The sequence below is a fragment of the Acanthochromis polyacanthus genome, chromosome 8 (genome assembly GCF_021347895.1).
Source record: "Acanthochromis polyacanthus isolate Apoly-LR-REF ecotype Palm Island chromosome 8, KAUST_Apoly_ChrSc, whole genome shotgun sequence".
NCBI classification, from domain to species: domain Eukaryota; kingdom Metazoa; phylum Chordata; class Actinopteri; family Pomacentridae; genus Acanthochromis; species Acanthochromis polyacanthus.
The window spans coordinates 8,271,379-8,292,084 of record NC_067120.1 but is presented as its reverse complement, the minus strand read 5'-3'; the positions used below and the strand labels follow the sequence as shown (position 1 = coordinate 8,292,084).

Here is a 20,706-nt window from a genome sequence, read left to right as displayed (position 1 = left end):
TTTCTCTGGATCCACTCCTGGACCTCCTCATTCCACCACCAAGTCTCCTTATCTCCTTTTCTTCCAGATGACACACCAAGTACTCTCCAACTTGTCTCCCTGATCACATTTGCTATAATTGTCCAGTCATCTGGAAGCACCTCCTGACCACCCAAAGCCTGTCTCAACTCTTTCCTGAAAGTCATACAACACTCTTCCTTTTTCAGCTTCCACCATTTGGCCCTCTGCTCTGCCTTTGCCCTTGTCATCTTCTTCACCACCAGGGTCATCCTACACACCACCATCCTATGCTGTCTGGCTACACTCTCATCTACCACTACTTTGCAGTCACTGATCTCCTTCAGATTACACCATCTACACAAGATGTAGTCTACCTGTGTGCTCCTACTTCCACTCTTATAGGTCACCCTATGTTCCTGCCTCTTCTGGAAGAAAGTATTCACTACAGCCATTTCCATCCTTTTTGCAAAGTCAACCACCATCTGTCCTTCTGCGTTCCTCTCCTGGATACCAAACCTGCCCATGACCCCCTCATCATCTCTGTTTCCTGCACCAACATGTCCATTGAAGTCTGCACCAATGACAACTCTCTCACTTCTAGGGATGCTCTGCATCACTTCATCAAGGTCCAACCAGAATTTGTCCTTCTCCTCCAGCTCACATCCTACCTGTGGAGCATACCCACTAACAACATTGAACATCACACCTTTGATTTCTAGCTTCAGGCTCATCACTCGATCTTACACTCTTTTTACCTCCAGGACATTCCTAACAAACTCCTCCTTCAAGATAACTCCTACTCCATTTCTCTTCCTATCTACACCATGATAGAACAACTTGAACCCTGCTCCTAAACTTCTAGCTTTACTACCTTTCCACCTGGTCTCCTGGACACAGTATGTCCACCTTCCTCCTCTGCATTTGGTTATTATGCTTGTTGGGGTGAATCCCTTTGCTTTTAAAATGTGAGGGACAGTCCCAGAACAGGTTGAAGTTCTCAACAAAAACCATGTTGAATGCTATGCATGTAGACTGAAACCAGGTGTGTAGGGAGAGGATCCGGCTAAAGCTATCTGATCCAAGGTGTTGACAGAGCAATGGCTGTCGAGCAATGGCTGGAACACTTACGCTGGAACACTGCTATACATTAGCTGCAGTTCAATATATGTAACATTAGCTGTAACACATTAGATCTAATACATTAGCTGTACTACAATAGATGTTATACATTAGCTCTATAACAACTCCAATAGGCCGAACCTGCCAGCCACTGCTCAATAGGTCAAACCCTACTGGCCGCACCCCAACAGATCCAACCATGAGAGATGTTAAATATGAGCAGACTCCTTGTTTAATTCTTCTTTGGTGTCAGCAGTAGAACTGAGGACAGACATTCAGCAGAAATGAAATGTAAAAATGTTCAAATCAAAGGTGAAAGAATAGAACCATGCTTTCATGACTTTCTGCAAACACAGGATCTACAGCAGGACTCTGATCCAGAAAGCAGGTTTATAGTGAAAACTCTGAGTTTGTTGCTCTGAGATAAAGGAAAGTCCAATTACCATGGTAACAGACTGTGTGAACATCACCTGGTTGCCGGCAGGTTTTTCCTTCAACAGACTGACTGTCTCTCTGACTCCTGCTGAGCCTGAAGGACCTGTCTGACTCACTTTCTACCTGTCAATGAAACATTTCTATCAGAAGTTCAGACTGACATGTTTCTACATCTGCGGTCACATTCATTTCTCATTTCGGTCTTTTCTCTTCACACTCTCCACAGTCATCGTGTTTCAGAGGCTGTTGTGAACAGAAAGCAGTTTTCTAAAGGATGTAGTTGATGTGATTCATGTGAACATGAGGAAGAATCACAGCAAAGTGTGAACATTAAAGGTCAGATCAGACTTTACTGCTCTGTGGAGAAAAGTTGTCATGTTTCTGCTCTGCTCTGACTGTTTCCTCCACAGACGAAGGTAGAACGTCTCTGGAGCTGATGTGAATTCAGCAGCAGCAAGGTAACATGATTGACTCTGGATGATTGGAGCAGCTGCCACTGCAGCCTCTGACTGGATATAGTGGACTTAGACAAAGAGATACATGTCAGATGTTGAAGAGTTTTCCAGTTTTTAGATGGAGTGTTGAGGTGAAGCAGCTGTCCCAAAGCTGGACAGAGCTGAATGTGTTTGTCATGAAACTGAGAGGAAGGAGGAGAACTAGTGTGTGGCTCTTCCAGCGAAGAGATTTGCTATTGTGTTATTGCAAGTGCCTTTAAAATCCCAGTTTAACATGATACGCAAAAGAAACTGCAAAATACATTTTGGATAGTATTAATAGAGATATCTAAAGGCACAATTCTTGATTGTTCAGGACCATACGTACATAAAGGTAACATAGATAGTATGTAAACCTGAAGCTAGAATTCTGGGTTATGCTAGTACCCCCTAAATTTGCTACCAGACCAATCTCACATGCATTCATTCCAAAACAAAAACAACAAAGCATACAATGTAAACTCAATCAGTGAAGTCCACATTTGTTCTGTTTTTATTGAAAGAGTTCAATCTTCTGTACAGACGCTGGTAAATTCATAATACAATACTGAATATTCTGTTAATTTATATCAAAACAAGATGTTACACAACAACCATAATCTTGTGAATGTAAATATGACCGCAGCAGAACAAGATGGAAACTGTGCCACTGTAAAGCTGCAGAACTCAGCCAGGTCTTCAATTAACAACTTTAAAAGCCAGACTGATCATCATAATTAATAAATAATTCCTTCAACTGATAATTGCACTTCCCTTAATAAGTTACTGCTTTAATAGACACCATTATTGTGTTGATCTGCTTTTAACCAGTGTACCTGTTTTTATAAAATGTGGTTGCACATTTAATGATCTTCAGCTTCATTAAAAAAAAACAAAAAAAAACAGTTCACCTTCCTCTCATAGACTCTGTCCTCCTGAGCATGTCGGCCGGTGAGTCCAGTGTTTAAACAGGCTCTAATCCATGTGTTGGAAATTAAATATGCTTTGATCCAGCAGAGCGCTAATGTCTGAAACAATAAAGATTGTCTTAGAGTTTGTCCATTAGTGGGTTCTTTCTTACAAGAAAGGTCAAGTAGGTCTGCAGGAGGTAAGTGACAAAATTAAGAAAGTGCACCGAACTTTTAAGGAGGACAAAAGAAAAGCTGAGGGGTGGGCTTAGGACTATCAGGCGTTCATTATCATCCCTATCTCCTCAAAACCATCAGTCCCTCAGACCAGCAAGACATGGTAACTATGGTTCTGTCCTTGAGGTGTGTAGATAGAAGGTCACATCTGCAGAAACCCCGATACAGGATGGACTATGCTGTCCAGTAGTTTTCCATTAGTCCACATAGTGCACCTCCGCCTGCAGCTCCTTGGTGATGTAGCCGAGAAGAGCGGCCGTGAGCTGCTGCTTCAGGGCGGCGTTTCCCATCACTAGAGCCGTCAGCTGAGCCACGTCTGTCCACTGGATGTTCCCCAGGACGGCCATGAGGTCGTCGTACAGCTTCTGCTGCTGCTGAGGGCTCAGCTCCATGATGATCTGAGGCAGCGGTTTGAACTGTCCGCTGGTCAGCCAGCAGCCCAGCAGGCCTCCGACAGCGCCACCTACAGGGGTTCGACACAAAGGAAGCAACAGCAGTGATCAGTCCAGAATACAGCCAGAACACTAATCTTTTCTTGACAGCCAAGGTTACTTTACAGGAAAAACAAATACAACAGAACAGGTAAAAAACATACAAAAAGATTTTTAAAAACATATATAGAGATAAAAAAAAACATACATAAAGAAAGAGGCAGTTAGAGACAATAAATAATCTTGAACAGATGAGTTTTGAGTCTGGATTTGAAGAGAGGCAGAGATAATCTTTGTATTGGGAACAGTAAATATTGATATTAATCACCTAGACTCCCTGTTCTCTGATTTGTTTAATGCTTGACCTGTGGTGTCAGGTTTAACGGTCTAAAGTGAATTTGTTGCCTTTTTTTTTCACTTACTCACCTACTGCAATACCAAGAGGACCCCCGACCAGCCCTCCAGCGAAGGCCAGTCCTCCGGCTGCTGCTGCTCCTTTCCCCGAGCCCTTCACCGTGGTCTGGATTTGCTGGTTGGCCGATAATTCACAGCACAGCTTCATAACATCATCGATCCGATGGCACATGCTGTGGATCACAGGTTCAGCGTTACATATGGCTGAAAAATTGCAATTCTCAGTACAGTCGTGTTAAAAAAAATCACTCACACTAAGCAGTTTAACATACAGAGGGCAGGATATGTTAAATATACAGAATATATACAGAAAACCACCCTTGATGAGGGTCATAAAACAAGTTCAAGTGTGATAATAGGACCTTGGTGCCTACAGGCAGAGCAGACGTAATAGGATTTTATTTTTATTTTAATTCTTTTGCATTCTGTCAAGTGCAAAGGCAGTCAGTGAAGAGCTGGGTTTTTAGTATTTTCTTTAATACTGTTTTCTGCCTTATTTCTTCCATTAATTACATACAGCTACAGGTCAAGTGTTACACATGACAGAAACTGCAGTTCTCGGTATAGTAGAGTTAGCTACTTATTTAAATACACAGAATATTTTGTCACACAGTTTAAAAATATAGAGGTGACTATCTACTGAGATCACAGTTGGTTGCATCAGAAAGCATCAGCAGCTAACATTTTTAACATTGGTTCTTTTTGTGTTCTTTTTTGTATTAAATAATATCACCTCATAATCAGTTAAATAACCACAATAATTAATATTTACATACCTTACTGTTGTGTTATTAGATCTTCATTAATATTCACTGAGCTTCTTTTTGTAACAGTGTCAGAAGCTTATTAGCTTCTCATGATTCCTGTCTGCTGTCTGACTCTGACCAGTCGCGGTGTCTGATGGGAAAAAGAAGATGCTGCATTCAAGGACACCCGACTAATCCAGAACTGTCTGCTTTTTGTGGTAAAACAATGAAAACAGACAGAAGCACAGACGAAAACCAACATTGTTCTGGTGTAAAGGATTTTTACCTTTTAAATCTGAAATCACAAAGCCTCGGATTCTCTTTGGGCTGCTGACTAATAACAAGAAGTGTTTTTTTTATTTTTTTTCATCTTTACGAACAGTTTTTTGATCAGCGCGATTCTATGTCAATCATGTGACATTCATATAATTACATTTAATTAAATTTAAATTATTAATTTATTTAGTATCATCAAAAAATGCTCTTAGAGGATAAATTTCCATTTTGATATTCTATGAATCAAAGATATTATAAGGAGATATTTATTTATCTTTCTATTATTATTATTATCATATATTATTATATTATTATTGTTGTTGTAGTTGTAGTTGTTGTTGCTGTTATTATTTTGATTTTTTTTCTTATTATTATTAGTAGAATATTCATAGCTTCTCCAACTGATGAGGTATGGTGCATTTACTTGCACAGCATTTTTAGTGATAAAGTCTACGTGCACAGACATTATGCAAAGTTGCAAAACATTTTAATCAATATTTGCCACTCAATTCCTATCAAATTGGTCAGAAAGATTTTTGCACTATAATGAAATAATGCGCTTTTGAATTTCCATGTAATTTTTCGTTTCATTTTAAATTACAGTTCATGTGTTACTTGTACTCTCCTGAGTCTGTGTTGAGTCGCTGCTGCTGATATTTCCGATCGCCATAAAAGCAGCACAAGCAGCCAGTGAGCATCCGACACCGAGGGGGCTGGTACCTGGATCTATTATACGACTTTTTAAAACCAAACTAGTTCACTGCAGTTGTGAGGTTTGATCTAATTCACCTCCTCTGACACATAAATGCTCTTTTATATGAATGTTTGTTTGATTATGAGCTCCAAATGTGCAAAATCCTGCAGAAACACGCAGATCAACGTGGACAGGATTAAGGTCATTTCTGCTTTTCTAACGGCCAAATGTCTGAGGAATGGTTGTATTTGTGGCTGTGTTGTTAAGTGCTAAACGGTGCATCGGTTTTATTCATTATGTCCACTGTTTACATCCACATTTACCCAGAGTACACCGGGAGAAACAGTGGAGCAGCTGCGTCAAGATGGTCAAGCTGGCGGCATTTAGCAGTTTAAAAACGGAAAACAACTTGTAGTCTTCAAAATAAATTACAAACAAGGACTCCAAAAAATAAGCTTTTTTTTGAAGCGACACATTTTTAAATTACAATTTTGATGTGCATTTTACGTGGTTGTTTCCACCACATTCACGCTTTCACTTCACTACCTTTGTGTGATAACTGGCCAGGTTATTTTCAATTTAGCAACCTATAGTTTTTTCAAAAGAAGGAATTATGAAATATAGTGATGCTGACATTATTTAAAGCTTTTGAATTGTTTTGTGTTTGTTTTTGAGTTTACAGTAAGCATATAAATCTATACGGTTTGTGTGATTTTGTTTGACTTTACCATGCTTAATCCTTAATTTAAATACTTTTTTCCTGTGAAATGACAAATATCTGTAAAACTAATTGTATTTCTGGATTATTCAAATACAGTCAAAATAGTTTTATTTTGCACTCTTCAAAGAATATATTACCATTTGTAAAATACATATTTTGTATGTGGACATTATTTACTGTTTTTAATCTGTGTGTGTTAGTTTATTCTTTAACAGTCAACATCTAGATTAATACTTTCTGTGATTTTAACAGATTTAACAGACTTTAGATGTAGACATATGTATCATTTTGGACCTTTGTGTTACAGTGAACTGTATTTTGTGTATCTAATTGTTTGCATTTAATATTTTAATGTTTGTTGTTATTGTTATCTGTCTGTTTTTTGTTTACTTTGACGTTTTGCTGCTTCCTCTCTTGTGAAAGAGGTCTCAATCTCAATGGGTCTTTTATCTGGTTAAATAAAGGTTAAATAAAAATGAATAAAACACATGAATGAATACTTAATTATCTTTAATTTTAAAAACGTGGAAAATCTGTGAAATAACATTTTTTTTAAACAAATGGCAGTCCAAAACAATTTTTCCAAACTAAGTAGATGTGACTTAAAGAAGTTTAGAGTGGGCCAAAAGTGTTACTGGTTGGTTAAATTGTAATGCATTAAATTTACACAGTGGTTCACTTTTATTCACTAAAAATCTTAATATTATTTTTAATTACTGTTTTTAGAAATAATCTAATATAATAACAAAATAGCTTATAAATATCTGTATATACTGTTATATTCATTATTATTACTACTATTTTTTGTCCTGTTCTGCTTTCTATAGTTTCTTCTTCTTCTTCTTCTTATTCTCTTTCCATATTCCTAGGGTGACACCAACAGCCGAAACCAAATTCCTGGCATGTTGTGTGTACTTGACTATGCAAACGACGTCTTTTATTTTGAATACCCTAACCGGATGTTCTGCTTCCATCACCGTTGTCTTGACGACGAGACCGAGGTGGACGGCGCAGCGAGAGTGACGAGGAAAATATCTGCTAATCTCTGGATATTAACCGCGGCGGATATTTCTGGAAAACCATGCAGAAACCCTGAAATGAGAGTGTGAGATGCTTTTACTTCCGAGAGTGTGGATAACTATCACTGCCCCATTGATGAATACGAGCAGAACGGCGCCGAGGGGAAGCGGCTGCTGCCTTCATAAACACTTCTTTAGGACTCACAACAACCCCTGAAGCTTTTTGTTTTGGGGTCACTGACAAACACCCACCCTATTCCACGTTGTGCTCTTCCCTCGGCAAATGGCTGAAAAAGGTCAAACGAACGTGGAGCATGTAGGCGGAGTAGTCAGGCTCCGAGAGCAACACGAAAAGGTAATTTTAGCAGTTGTCACCAAACAGTTTCCCTTCTTCTTTGCAGGCTAGTGAGGAACGTTAGCTGAGCTCCAGACCACGCGGTGTGTCTCTGAGCCACGAGTGGGTGTGCTGAAGGGCTTTTTAAAGCATGGAATGATATTTATAAGGACGTATGAGCACCGAATTGTATCATCAATCACATTTGCGAGCTGATATTTTGGTGCTTTGGCTCAGTTTTCTAGAAGCTTCCTGTATTTGCACGTTATTTAAACGCAGCACCAGGAGGAGGAGGTGGAGGGAGTTAAAGTTAGTTTCGTTTCTTTTCCACTTTTGCAGGAATTAATCCACTTCACACTTTTAAAACCAGACTTTGCATGTCTTTTATAAGCAGTACATTAACTAGCTGGTGTAATCTGTCAATCTTCAACCCCATACAGATGAATATTCCCCATTTCTGATCAGGAGTTTAACACGTAAGCACTTCTTCCCTGGGATTATTCCTACAGTAGATCACATCACATTTTAGGGTCTTAATATTAACATTTGATCTTGTATTATTCCCTCCATTGGAAGCTATTTTGGCTCATGTGCTTTAAATGTTCTCTATGAATTACACCGACTTGACTTTAACTGTCTAATAATCCAATGACACTTGAGCTTCATATTTCTGTGGTTGGGCTTCAGTCAAACTGCAGGAAACTGCAGTAAAGGGATGTTTGTGCAGATGTCCTGACCATTTGGATGTCGTTTTCACAGCTGCCATCCTCTTCTGCTTCCCTGAATCGGTCGGGTATAAATGTGAATTTCCCTGTAACTGTGTAGTAATGTTTATTATTTGTGTGTTTGTCTTGTCATATTTGGATAATAAGATACTTCTGAATTTAGAGTCCGTCTGATAGCACCATCGATCATTTGTTATTTTATATTCTGGACACAAGAGTGTAAAAGTTGTGTGGACTTTCTGCTCCATTCATCTTGAAATTATTTGTCCTAAAACAGGTGGTGAAAGACTGTGAAAGTCGGATGCAGCACTGGTAAGCATGAAAAGTCCTCTCAGTGTGTGCTCTTAAAAAAATGTTTGCATTTTTGCAGAAAATTCTACAGAAATCTTCATGCAGAGATACAGGCAGGGATTGCGAAATCATGTATAGGGTCGATATATAATTGTGGGACTTTTTCTAACGCAGTTGACATTTTTGCTGTTTTCAGACCTAAAATCAACATTTCTTTTATTCTAACTAAACACCACATGACATTTTTAGAGAAAGAGTCTTCTAAATATTATATACACGACTGAGTAAAACTGGAAGTTATTTGTAAAGATATTGTAGTAAACATGTTGACTACTTTATATTAAATAACTCAGAAAGTCTTGGAGTCTTATCAGTCTTTTCTTCAGGAGGAAATGACATCATGTGGAGCAGGTCATGTGATCTGGAATTAATACACTCATTGAGAGGTGTTTTTGTAATGGGGAACTTAGTTGAAAGTGATTTCTCAGACACAGATACAGTTTGCTGTTTTCCATATAAAATTTGATATATTTCCAAAAAAGAAACATCTGTCATGATTATCTCAACTTAATAAAAAGAACACAATCAAACTATTTCTTGAACCAGCTCATATTATTATTGTTTAGCTAATTAGAAGGTGGTTGTTATTAAATTTGGACGGTTATTTAGTTGACATCTTATTGATATCCAGTCATTTTTTTATTAAAAAGCAATTCTTTTCATAATAAAAAATTCTGAAATTTTTAAAGACATGATCATAATGAACATAAAAACATTCTTTTTTTTATTTTTACTAAAAATGTATGCAAGATATATCCCATGGACTTCAAAAGTCCCTCATTTATATATGGACCCTATTGTCTTTTGAAGTTATTCAAAAGTTCAGTATTACTGTTTTATAATGAACTTAACTGGGCTGAGACATCAGATTTCTTTTGTCCTATTTTGCTCAGAAAGCGTCATAAAAGTGGGTCAGGATTTTTAGTTTTTCTTCTGGTCTTGCTTATCAAGGTGAATCCATGTAAGATAAATAGATTTTTCAGTAACTTAAACAGCTCTGCTCAGCCTCACACTGGTATTCAGCTGTTCTGTTTAACTGTTGAATGGGCTAAAGGCACCCGTGTGTCGATGCAGTAGTCACGTTGCCTAAAGTGAAGTGTAAAATAAGAAAAATTAACTCACATACATCATGTTGCAACTTTTTTTGTGGCTTAATAGACAAAGAAAGCTTTCATAATTCTTGTTTTCCACGACTAAACGAAAGTCTGTCTGATAGAAGTTATTTAGATTTAAGATAGTTTAAAGCCAAAAGTCAGATCTGACCACATTTTGGATGCCTTTTGCCAGCATTTTTCAGCTTTTTTTTATTTTAAAGACAGATTAACTTTCTTACAAAATCACCCCAATTATTCCAGAATGGTTCATTCTTTCCACTTAAAGTTATTCAAGTCATCTGGTGAAAATTTTAGTATTTTTTTCATGCAGTATTACCAAAAAACAAAATATCACAATCTCAGTTTTTTCTAATACAGTACAGCTATATTCTGTTCCACTTCATTATCATCTGCTCAGGCTGAATGCAGCGCTGTGGCTCGTTCCAGAAAGCTGTTCTGCCGTTTTATTGTTGGTAAAAAAAACCCCAAAATAAACAGGTGCTGCTTTTAACATTATCAGCCCTGAAAATATGTCACAGGAAACAGCGAGAGTGAGCGAAATAGGGGGAAACGGAAGCAGCCACACATAATGCAGCCATGATTACGTTTATTTATTCGTTTTGTTTTCACTTGTGCTTTCCCTGCTGTGACGTATCAGAATTAAATTAAGATGATAGTTTTAACAGAGACAGCAGGAGACGGAGGGAGACGTCAGTCAGCGACAAACGTCCCACTTCTCTTAGATGATCCTCCCTCACTTAGTAATCTTTGCTTGCACCAGAACTTGTTCTGCTCATCTTACAGGCACTTCCAAACCATTTACTGCTGATATGAAACCTTCCTTCATGGTCGTGTGTGATGAGAAACTGTTTGCTAAAGAGCAGTTACTGATCTCACGCTGCAGCTGACTGGACTTTATTGAGGCGAGGTCAGCGTAGTTTTTGTACAAATAACAGATTCAGGTGGAGAATCAAAATCAAATTTAGATTTTTTGATTCACCATTTTTATCCCCCGCCGGCCGTAGGCACGAAGGGGGATATTGGCGTGGGCACGTCCGTCTGTCCGTACGTACGTACGTCCACATTTCGTTTCCGGAGCATATCTCAGAAAGTACTTGAGGGTTTTCATTCATATTGCACCCAGGCCATCTCTATGTAGTATAGATGTGCCTTTTGGGGTGCATGACCTTGACCTGATTTTCAAGGTCATTGTGAGGCACTTCAAATATTTTTTGATTCTGTTTCTGGAGCATATGTCAGAAACTACCTGAAGTATTTCATGCATATTGCACCTGCATCACCTGTGCATAATGTAGATCTGCCTTTTTGGGTGTATGGCCTTGACCTGATTTGTAGTGAAGATGTGTCATTTTGTAGGTGTATCGTCCAGTATATATTATTATTTCTTGCACTTAGAGGCACTATATATAAGACGGGGGTTGTTTTAAGCGGAGCGTGTTTATTTGATTCTGTAGTAGTACGTATTCCCATCTTTTTATTGAATGTGCAAATGCTTCTCAAAGTATTTACTTAAATAAAAACATGTAGAGATATTCCTCACTGACTTTTGTTGTGCTTGAGGACATCACTTCTTCTGCTACACTGGTTAAAGCAACAGTGTGCCTTTTTATTATTGCATTTTAGAAAGTACATCTGATTTTCTTTGCAAATAAAACCACAATAGGCTGCAAACACAACAGCTGATCCATTCAGAGGAAACATCTCATTCATTTCTCCTCACAGCAGTTCCTTGCTTCTCTTTTTTCTTCTTCAACGGAGAGACGAAGCCACAGATGATGGAAATGCGGCTGCGTTTAAAGGGATTGACATGTAGCCACTTTGTGTACGGAGATCTCTGATCAGGCAGATTAAGTGGAAACAGCTGTGAGTGGACCATGACTGCTGTGGGGCTGTACTTACTTTGAGACCGTAGGTGTGTTGTCATTGACTGCCAGAGGCGGGGTGTGGATTTTTCGTATTTTTCGTATTGATTACGCGGCTGGGAGTCGCTCTGGTAGGTGGAAGATGAGCTCTGATGTCATGTGAGGGGAGGAAATACTTCTACACAGAGCCAAAGTTACAGCTTTGTTCTGTCTTATGTGGAAATGACTGCAGTTATTTGTCAGTTAAATGGCAACAAAACTTAACTGATGAGCAAAAAACTGGGATCTTAGTGCTAAGCAAATCAGTCAGGAGTGTGTATTTAATTCCAGCCGTGTTAGACCCATACCGGTGATTCACTTCCTGCTGATTAGAGCTTCTATAAACACTGTTTGTGCACAGAGACTGTCATTGGCATCTCTCTTCTTTTTTTTCCACATTAATCCAGCCGCTTTACATCGTTTCCGCCCAGCTTTAATCCACACAGTGGTCTCATTTGGTGGAACACCTGTTAGCACCTCTGTGGGTGTGTAGATCCAAACAATAAGTCTTCAGGCAACAGATGCTTCATGCTCATTTATGGTCACCTGAAAACACCTGCCATGTGAGCATTTATGTACACTGGGGCTGTAGCAGGAACCAGAGGGTTGGTTGCTTAGTTGTAGAGTCACACAATGAATCTGATAAAACCCAGTCAGGAAATGAACATTGATATCTGCATTATTTTTTTCCAAAAGTCTAAGTGTGTCCCTGTCTGCTAGGGCCAAACAATTTGGGGAAAATATCTAATAGCTATTAATTAACGGCATAGTTCGCACTGACAGACATTGCAGCTACGATTTGACTTGCAGTCCAGTGTTTAAAAGTCAAGCTTCAGTTAAATTATTCATGTGATGGAGCATTATTACATAAGATACCATCAAAAGTGTGACTGTCACACCGGTAGGTTGGTATGAACTTGTAAACCCACTGATGCGGCAGTAGATGTGCAGGATAACATCTATCCTAACATGCAGCCTTTGGGATTTGTTTAACTGCGTTGTTTAAAATGTGATTTTAATTAGAATTGTTCAGGCCTGCTGTCTGTAAGTCGGCCTTTCAAATGGAGTTTTACAGAAAAATCAGTGGCCTAAAACTGCTCTTGCATGTGGATAAAAGGCCAAAAAAACATTATCAAAAGCTGTTTGAAAGAATGCCAGTGTGTGTGTGTGAGCAAAGTCCTAATGCAAGAAACCAGTGTGGATTTTTTTTCCAATTAAAAGGGAGCAGCAAAAGTCCATGAAAGAGTTTTTGCCGGTTTGTGAATTATGGCATTATAAGGTCAGAAGTCCAGTATTTCCCCTTTTGTGTCTGAGCTCTGCACTCACTTTGTAAGTCATTTCAGTCTGGATTTACAAGAACAGCCACCTCAAAAGTTAGATAAGCCCCTTTCAGAGCAGATTTTTGACTACGTTTGACTTGATTTTGAAACAGTTGCTTTGTCTTATCCCCAAAATATGACAGTGAGCCACCATGAAGAAGATCAGGATAAAATGGCATCAATTTTATTATTTACACCCGTAATTTTTAAAAACTGGGACAGAAAGTCTTCAGTGATTAAAAATAGTTTGTGCCATTCTCCTGCTTTTATACCAAACAGATCTTATTAAAGTACTATATCCATGACAGCCCTTACATAAAAGTATCGCTCTCTGTGCTGCTGTAGCCGTTTAGTAATTGGATTTTAAAGTGGCCGTTAAAATAGTCTGTTTGGAACATTAGGGTGCAGCAGGAGTGTGTAAAGGGGAGGATACTCTTCCAACTGAGGCCGTCCAGTGAGAGATTTATTACTCAGTATGAAGCTCTTTTGGCTGCTGTGGAAGTGAAGCCGGCCGGAGTGTTTTGTGTGATGGACGAAGCTGACATTAAGCTTTGCTAGTAGAGTTATGTTGATCAAGCATTGTTGTGAGTTTTTGTTTTGTTTAGTTTTTTGATAAAGGCAAGAAGGAATATCTGAAGTTGTAGGTAAACTCAACGCATTTTTGTTTTCTTTTTCATCATGGAAAAAGTCATCATAATTTTTTAGATTTTATTTTTTAGCTGCTCTGTTGTGCTGATTTCCTCTTCATGCTGTTCAGTGTTTAGCTGTAAATAAATGTAATTTACAACAGCGACACCTTGAGGCCACTTGAGTTACACCAAGTCTGTGAAAGGGAAACAGCCTCTCATTGTTCCCATTTTGATTTATCTCAGATAAGTCAAATACCCCAAAATGGACAGGAGTGCTGTGGCTTCAAGTGGAAGTAAACATTTATTTGAATAATTGCTGAATCTGTTTGCAGGAGGAAGGTTTCAGGCGACTATGAAGCTCTTACTGATCGTCTCCAAACTCTGCCTGATCAGCTGTCCTATGACATCATGGTGAGCGCTCATATTGTTTAAAATACACAAGAACAAAACAGTGTTAAGTTCCTAGAAGCTGTCTGTAAACACACACATATACAGAGTCAGCCACAATAATATTACACACATCAGGAAAAGGAAATCTTGCGTAAATATTTTAATACCAATTTTATTCAGACATCACAAGATTGATACGCGTTACCTTTGGCCTCTACAGTTACAAGAGGTGTTCAAAGTGATGGCCGTTGCCTTCCAGACACGCATGTTGTAGACGTCAGTTGTTCATGCTGCATTCATGAGGGTAATGCCATCTGCTGGGAAACATTGTACAACAGGACACAGTGTTATCGTAATTTGATCAAACTTTGAAGGCGGTATCGATATGTATAGAAGTACTTCTACTATATATATTATTGCGGCTGACTCTGTATATACATATATATATCTACACTACCGTTCAAAAATTTGGGGTCACCCAGGCAGTTTCATGTTTCCCATGAAAACTTGCACAAAACTTCGCACAAGAGTTTTCTAATCAACACCTTTAGCTACACAATGTAGCATTAGAACACAGGAGTGATGGTTGCTGGAAATGTTCCTCTGTAGCCCTATGGAGATATTCCATTAAAAATCAGCCATTTCCAGCTAGAATAGTCATTTACTGATCATTTCTGATTCATTTAATGTTATCTTCATAAAAAAAAACAGCTTTTCTATCAAAAATAAGGACATTTCTTTGTGACCCCAAACTTTTGAACCGTAGTGTTTATATGTTTTTTATATTTCACTCCCGTCACTGACAGTTTTATTTCTTCTTTTTGTCCTACTTTCATGTCCACATTCCACCGCCTGCTTCATGTGACGTGTTTCTCTTCTGCTCTGCTCTCCTGCTTTTCCTCCATCCTCTATGAACAGGTTCCATTTGGCCCGTTGGCCTTCATGCCTGGGAAGCTGGTGCACACCAACGAGATCACGGTGCTGCTGGGTGACAACTGGTTCGCCAAGTGCTCTGCCAAGCAAGCTCAGAAGATCGTGGATCACAGGATGAAATGTGAGTGTTTTTGATCGCCTCCCATCAGTCAGTGATTTTAATGCAGAGCCTCAATGCTGCTGTTGGACCAGCAGAGGGCGTCGGTGTATCGCGTCTGGTTTGCTTCTCTGAGCACTGAAGTGAGAAAACTTGCTTTAAAGTGACTCACAGCAGGAGTTTGGGACAAACCGTTTATTTCTCATCATGATAAGCAGACACTGTAATGCTTTTTGTGCCGCAGCTTTTTGACACATGCATGTGGGTTTTTTCACATGTGGTTAAAGTGCGTTGCAAGCTGCAAAGCATATCTGCTGCTGTGCTGCACTCGCATTCATACATTACAGGGCACCACTGTCGCTGCCTCTGGTTGTAAATCCTGTAGAAACAATCCATACCAACAACGCATTCCTGTCGTGCGGTCAGATCCAGCAGGTTTGTTCGATCCGGTGAGGGTTGTGTGCTGCTGTACTTCCCTGTGTGTTGCTGTACTTCGCTGTGTGTTAACCCCGCTGCTCATTCTAGGTCTGAAAAATCTCATATCAAGTCAAATGGGCCCAAGTAACGATCTCTGATGTGAACATTATTAGAATGTTTAGTGAAGCAGAAATGTGCTGCCACAGCCCATCCGCCGCCCCCCTCCTCCCCCGTCTCCTGACCCTGCCCACCCTGCTATTACAGAGCTAAGTGCTGTAATACAAACAGAGCTAGCTGAAATGTGTCAGACAGCGGCTGAGTTGTCAGGCCTTCTGTGTTTGACCTTTCCTCACTTCCAGTTGATGCACTGACTGGAGGGGCTCCCGATCGCCATGGAAACAAGGGCCCTCTGCTGCTATTAGTGAAAGGGCTTAATTGTTGTGAAGATTTAATGATCCGGAGTAGTATTCAGGGCAGAAGATATTATGAACTGTTTGTGTCATCATTTTTCATCTTCCCTTTTTTTTCTCTCCCCCTCCGCAACTTGTTTAGGATTTTAACTCTTCAGCAGCTGGTCGTCATTCTTATGTTAAATGTTTTATTGAAATCTCTTATTTGCCTGCAGCCAGTTTTTTTTGTTTTTTTTTCCCCGTCTCCCTGAATGCACATTTTAATGTGTTTTCTACAGATGTGAAGAATGAATTAGACGATCTGTCCAAGACGATGAAAAACTTTGAAGCCAGAGTCGGATTTGCGAAGGATTTGGAAACCATCTCAGCCGTATGTTGCATTGCTTCAAACTGTTTCACACATGAGGTGTTGTGTAACACATAAACGGGGACAAATGTATTGAGTTAAGTGCTCTTGTTCTTTAGAATAAAGGAGACTATGTTGACATCAGAGAGGAGGTCGGAAACGACGACGCTGCTCTCACCAAAGGTATCTTTGTCAGCCTTTTGTCTGACCTCATTTCACTCGTACATCACGGTTTATGGCCCTTGCTTAACTTATTGCTGAACCTAAATCAGACTGAATGTAGCCATGACAGATTTCTGTTTCTGTTCTATGCTGTGTGATTTCACAGGAAAGCAAAGAATAGCTCACAAACCAAATTCTAAGCCCAAGCTGGACGTGGTGTGGGATCTGAAAGAGGAGGATGAGGAGGATGAAGGTGAGAGCGGAGATGGAGGCAGTAGAAAAGGGGTCATGACTGAAGAGGAGCTGTGGGCTCGTTTGGATGAACTGGAGAAACTGGAGGAGCTGCAGGACGAGCAGGACAGGTACGCTGACAAACTCATGCTAGCCTCAATAAAGTTCCATTTTCTAACCTCAGGACAAAATGAAGATGTCTCCTGGAAATGTTTCTCTTCAGATTATCTGATAACGCAGACATGAACGGTGAAGACACGTCATCGTCTTCCTCAGAGGAGGAGAAGGAGGCCGAGGCGGCACCTCCAGTAAACGGCCTGAGTTTGAAGCCGAGCTGGAGCTCCGTTTCTGACAGCAAAGCACCGCTCAGCACAGACAGGAAAAAGGATGAAGACGACGACGAAGAAGAGGAGGATAATTGTTTGCCCACCATCTTCTTCTCTCACACAGTCGAACCCAAGAAGGTCAGAGCGATAAATAACTCGGAACATTTCACCGATTGGATGCTAAAGATATTGGAGCTTTTGTCCTTTTCTTTTTAATTGTGCTGCGCGGTTGTGTTTTGGCAGCTTCCTCGTCACCCTTTAACTGGGCCTTTCTTCTGCTTTAGGTGAGGATAAACACAGGAAAAAACACCATGTTGAAGTTCAGCGAAAGAAAAGAGCAGAAAGAACACTCAAAAAGGAAAAAGAAAAATGGACACAATAACGGACACTGTCATCACGAGCTACACAAGATCACAACACCAGCAGACATTTACAGGTAAAAACTACAAATTAAACCAAATTTATTCAGTCTGACGTCATGATTTTTATGTGAACTCAATTTGGGTGTGAAATGATTCTTTTAAATGCACAGATTCAGGCTTGAGGTCTGTTCCCATTTTCCTCTCTGGTTGGTAAAGTGGACTGTTGTTTTTGTGAAGGTTATTTGTGGACGTGAAGAACGGGGAGCCCATCCCCAGGAAGTCCATCCTGAAGTCACGCAGTCGAGAGAACAGCGTGTGCAGCGATACGAGCGAGAGCAGCGCGGCAGACTTCGAAGAGCGCCGGATGATCGGACGCAGCTTCAGCCACGACGAGCACAGCGACACCAGCGACGGCATCACGGAGGAAGACAGTCCGACAACGGTGCCGCTGCAGCTCCCCAGCAGATACGAGGTATAAAAGACAACATGATTTTTTTTTTTTTTGCTTTTTGTTTTTTGACTTGTTGCCTGAAGAATTAGTTTGTAATTCTTAACGGTGGAGTCTGGGATTGTGGAGAAAGATATTTGTTGATATTTAGCGAGTTAGCATATTTACTTAGCATGTGCCAAATGTGCCACAAAAACAAACGTGCACAAGACACACTGGAACTGTGCTGTGTGGATCAGCCCGAGCCGCTTTGGTTCCCATTTTCAGAGTCTGGATTGTGTACAAACGACAGATTTTGTTGCAGAACGCACACAGAACAGAAAGCTAGCAGACTGTGGAGAGAAATTTACTCAATTTGACAGAACGTGCTTTGAACTGGAATGGTGTACGCAACCTCTAATGTAGTTTCAGTGTGAAGAACTCTAAGCCAGGGGTGTTGAATTCATTTTAGTTCAGGGGCCACATTCAGCCCATTTTGATCCAAGTAATGCAGACAGCATAAGAACCTTTAAATAATCACAACTCGGACTCTTTGTTTTAGTGCAAAGAAGTATAAAATGTTGGAAATGCTCACGTGTAAGGGATTGTCTTTTTAGAAAACATTATGAACAACCTGAGGTATCTTAAGAAAAATACATGCAGTTTCAACAATATTTTGCCTGAGTTTATCATTTCCACATTACAACTTCCAGATCAGAGTGTCGACAAAGGAACACAACATTTAGTCACAAATATCTGGAACGGAATCATGTAGTATTTTAAATTATGATCAAAACGACAAAAGTCACAAACAAGACAAAATATTACAAAAATGAGATGCAAAATGACACAAGTGAGAAACAAAACGACAAAAGCGTGAAACAAAAAGGCAAAAAAAATGAGACAAACGACATGAAACAAAATAAAAAGAGACAAAGATTAGCGGAAAAAAGTTAGTGACAAAAAATGGACAGATGACAAAAAATGACAAAAGCAAGAAACAAAGCGAAAAAAAATTGAAAAAAAAAAAGCGAGACAAAAAGGAAATGCAAAATGAAAAAGAAAACGACAAGAGACAAACGTCAAAAATCGGACAAAAAAAGACAAAAGAACAATGAGGTATGATCAAAACAACTTGTCATGGTCTAGAAGTTCTTTTAGATTTATAGTTTTACTAATTTACAGTTTTCAATGAATGTCTTCTCTGTAACTTTTTACACTTTGAGGGCCGGTTTTGGCCCGCGGGCTGCATGTTTGACACCCCTAGTCTAAGTGGATATAAAAATGTAAATGTAATCTGGACGTGATTCAGCATGAAAACAAGAAAAGAGAGCGTGAAAATAGCAGAAAGTCTTTTTTGTTCCAGTTGATGTAAAAGCGATCAAATCCCAACATCAGCTTCTTTACTTCCATCCATCTCTTCTCTCTTCTCCAGGCCTTTTCGGGTACAGTGATAGAAAAGGACCCGATGCCTTCAGCTGTCCCCCACCTCACCATCTCTCCACCAGCTCTGCCGACCATCCTGGAGAGGAAACAGGAGGAGGTGGCTCCCGATGTCTCTCCGCCCCAGCAGCTCCCCAAAAGAGTATCGAAGTTCAAAGCTGCCAGGCTGCAGCAGAAGTGACTCTTTCCGAGCGAATATCCTTCACGTTAACTTCTTTTCTCAAGCCTTCGTTTGTTTTTTACAACTGATGAACTGAGCAAAAAGCAAACCACTCAGTTTCACCTTCATCCACTCGCACTTCTACTCTTACAGGGTTTCTGTCAGTAAATATGAGAAATAGTACAGCCTGAGTGCAACACTGCTTTTTAACATGCTCCAGTCGCTCTTTAACGATGTCTCTTTTGCTTATTTAGTCCTACAGTACAAAAAGCACTTCACAGTTGCTCATCTTTTTGTTGGCCTTGTTTGAACACTTTTGCTATCTGTCGTAAGGTTACCTGACTACTGCTTTTCAGCTGATCCGTGTTTTTGCCAGATTAGGCAGGACTGTAGGCGTTGCCCCGTTGAACGAGTTCCCTAGTTTTATTTCTTTTTCACAAATTTGTAATTTAACACAATCAGGTGGCCACTAGCTCTTACATTGTCTTCTCTTGACCTGCCTAATGAATGTACGAATCCCTTTGTGACAAGCTTTATGTAAAGACGGCAAAAGAATACTGATGGAAGCTGAAAGGAAAATAAATGATTTTGACTACTACTGTTGATTCCTTCCATGTTCCATGAAAGAAAAGATAATGTTAAAGTTCCCCCGAAGAGATAGATGTCAAAGTTTTATTGTTTTTTTATCAGTATCTTCGAAAACAAACTGAAATTTTTCCTCCAATCGGCGGTACACGCTGCATCGTAATAATGGGTGGCAGTAAAACATTTCTTTCTGCTCCTGATACTTAGTGTAAATAGTTTGGTCTTTAAACGGCTATTACCAGACACTGACTGAGCTGATATGAGCTTTTATGAATTATTGTTACTCCTCGTGAATTTCCTGTTGTGCATTAAAATTTGAAGAGCTAAGTAAAGCACCAGCCCAAATTGCAGCCAAAATTTCTAAGGGAGCAATAACATTTCATCAAAGTTGGAAGCCAATTGAGCACAGAACGCTTTCTCTGGTTTGTAAGAGCTCAGTCAAACCGCAGCCTTAATGGAAGAGAAAGAAGCCAGACAAATCCTGGGTGTTTCTGGCGCAACACCAAAACTTCACTGCTACAGACCAAACGAAAATCTTATTTAGAGATCACAGTCTGCACTTCATAGTTG

General features: G+C 39.7%; 2 protein-coding genes across 2 annotated transcripts; one reads left to right on the top strand and one right to left on the bottom strand.

The window, feature by feature from the left end:
* Positions 1-2,518: 2,518 nt before the first annotated feature.
* LOC110948149 (protein C19orf12 homolog) lies at positions 2,519-4,929 on the bottom strand. Its single transcript, XM_022189555.2, has 3 exons — positions 4,794-4,929; positions 4,030-4,190; positions 2,519-3,635 (listed from the first exon to the last, which is right to left on the bottom strand). Exons 2-3 carry the CDS (start codon positions 4,187-4,189, stop codon positions 3,370-3,372), a joined length of 426 nt encoding a protein of 141 aa, XP_022045247.1. The 5' UTR covers position 4,190; positions 4,794-4,929; the 3' UTR covers positions 2,519-3,369.
* Positions 4,930-7,418: 2,489 nt separating this feature from the next.
* uri1 (URI1 prefoldin like chaperone) lies at positions 7,419-20,149 on the top strand. The gene is made up of 11 exons (XM_022189634.2): positions 7,419-7,828; positions 8,810-8,844; positions 14,180-14,258; positions 15,156-15,291; positions 16,373-16,464; positions 16,560-16,623; positions 16,769-16,964; positions 17,057-17,297; positions 17,444-17,595; positions 17,759-17,993; positions 19,384-20,149. The coding sequence occupies exons 1-11, from the start codon at positions 7,757-7,759 to the stop codon at positions 19,570-19,572; spliced, it is 1,491 nt and encodes a 496-aa protein (XP_022045326.1). The 5' UTR covers positions 7,419-7,756; the 3' UTR covers positions 19,573-20,149.
* The last annotated feature ends 557 nt before the right edge of the window (positions 20,150-20,706 follow it).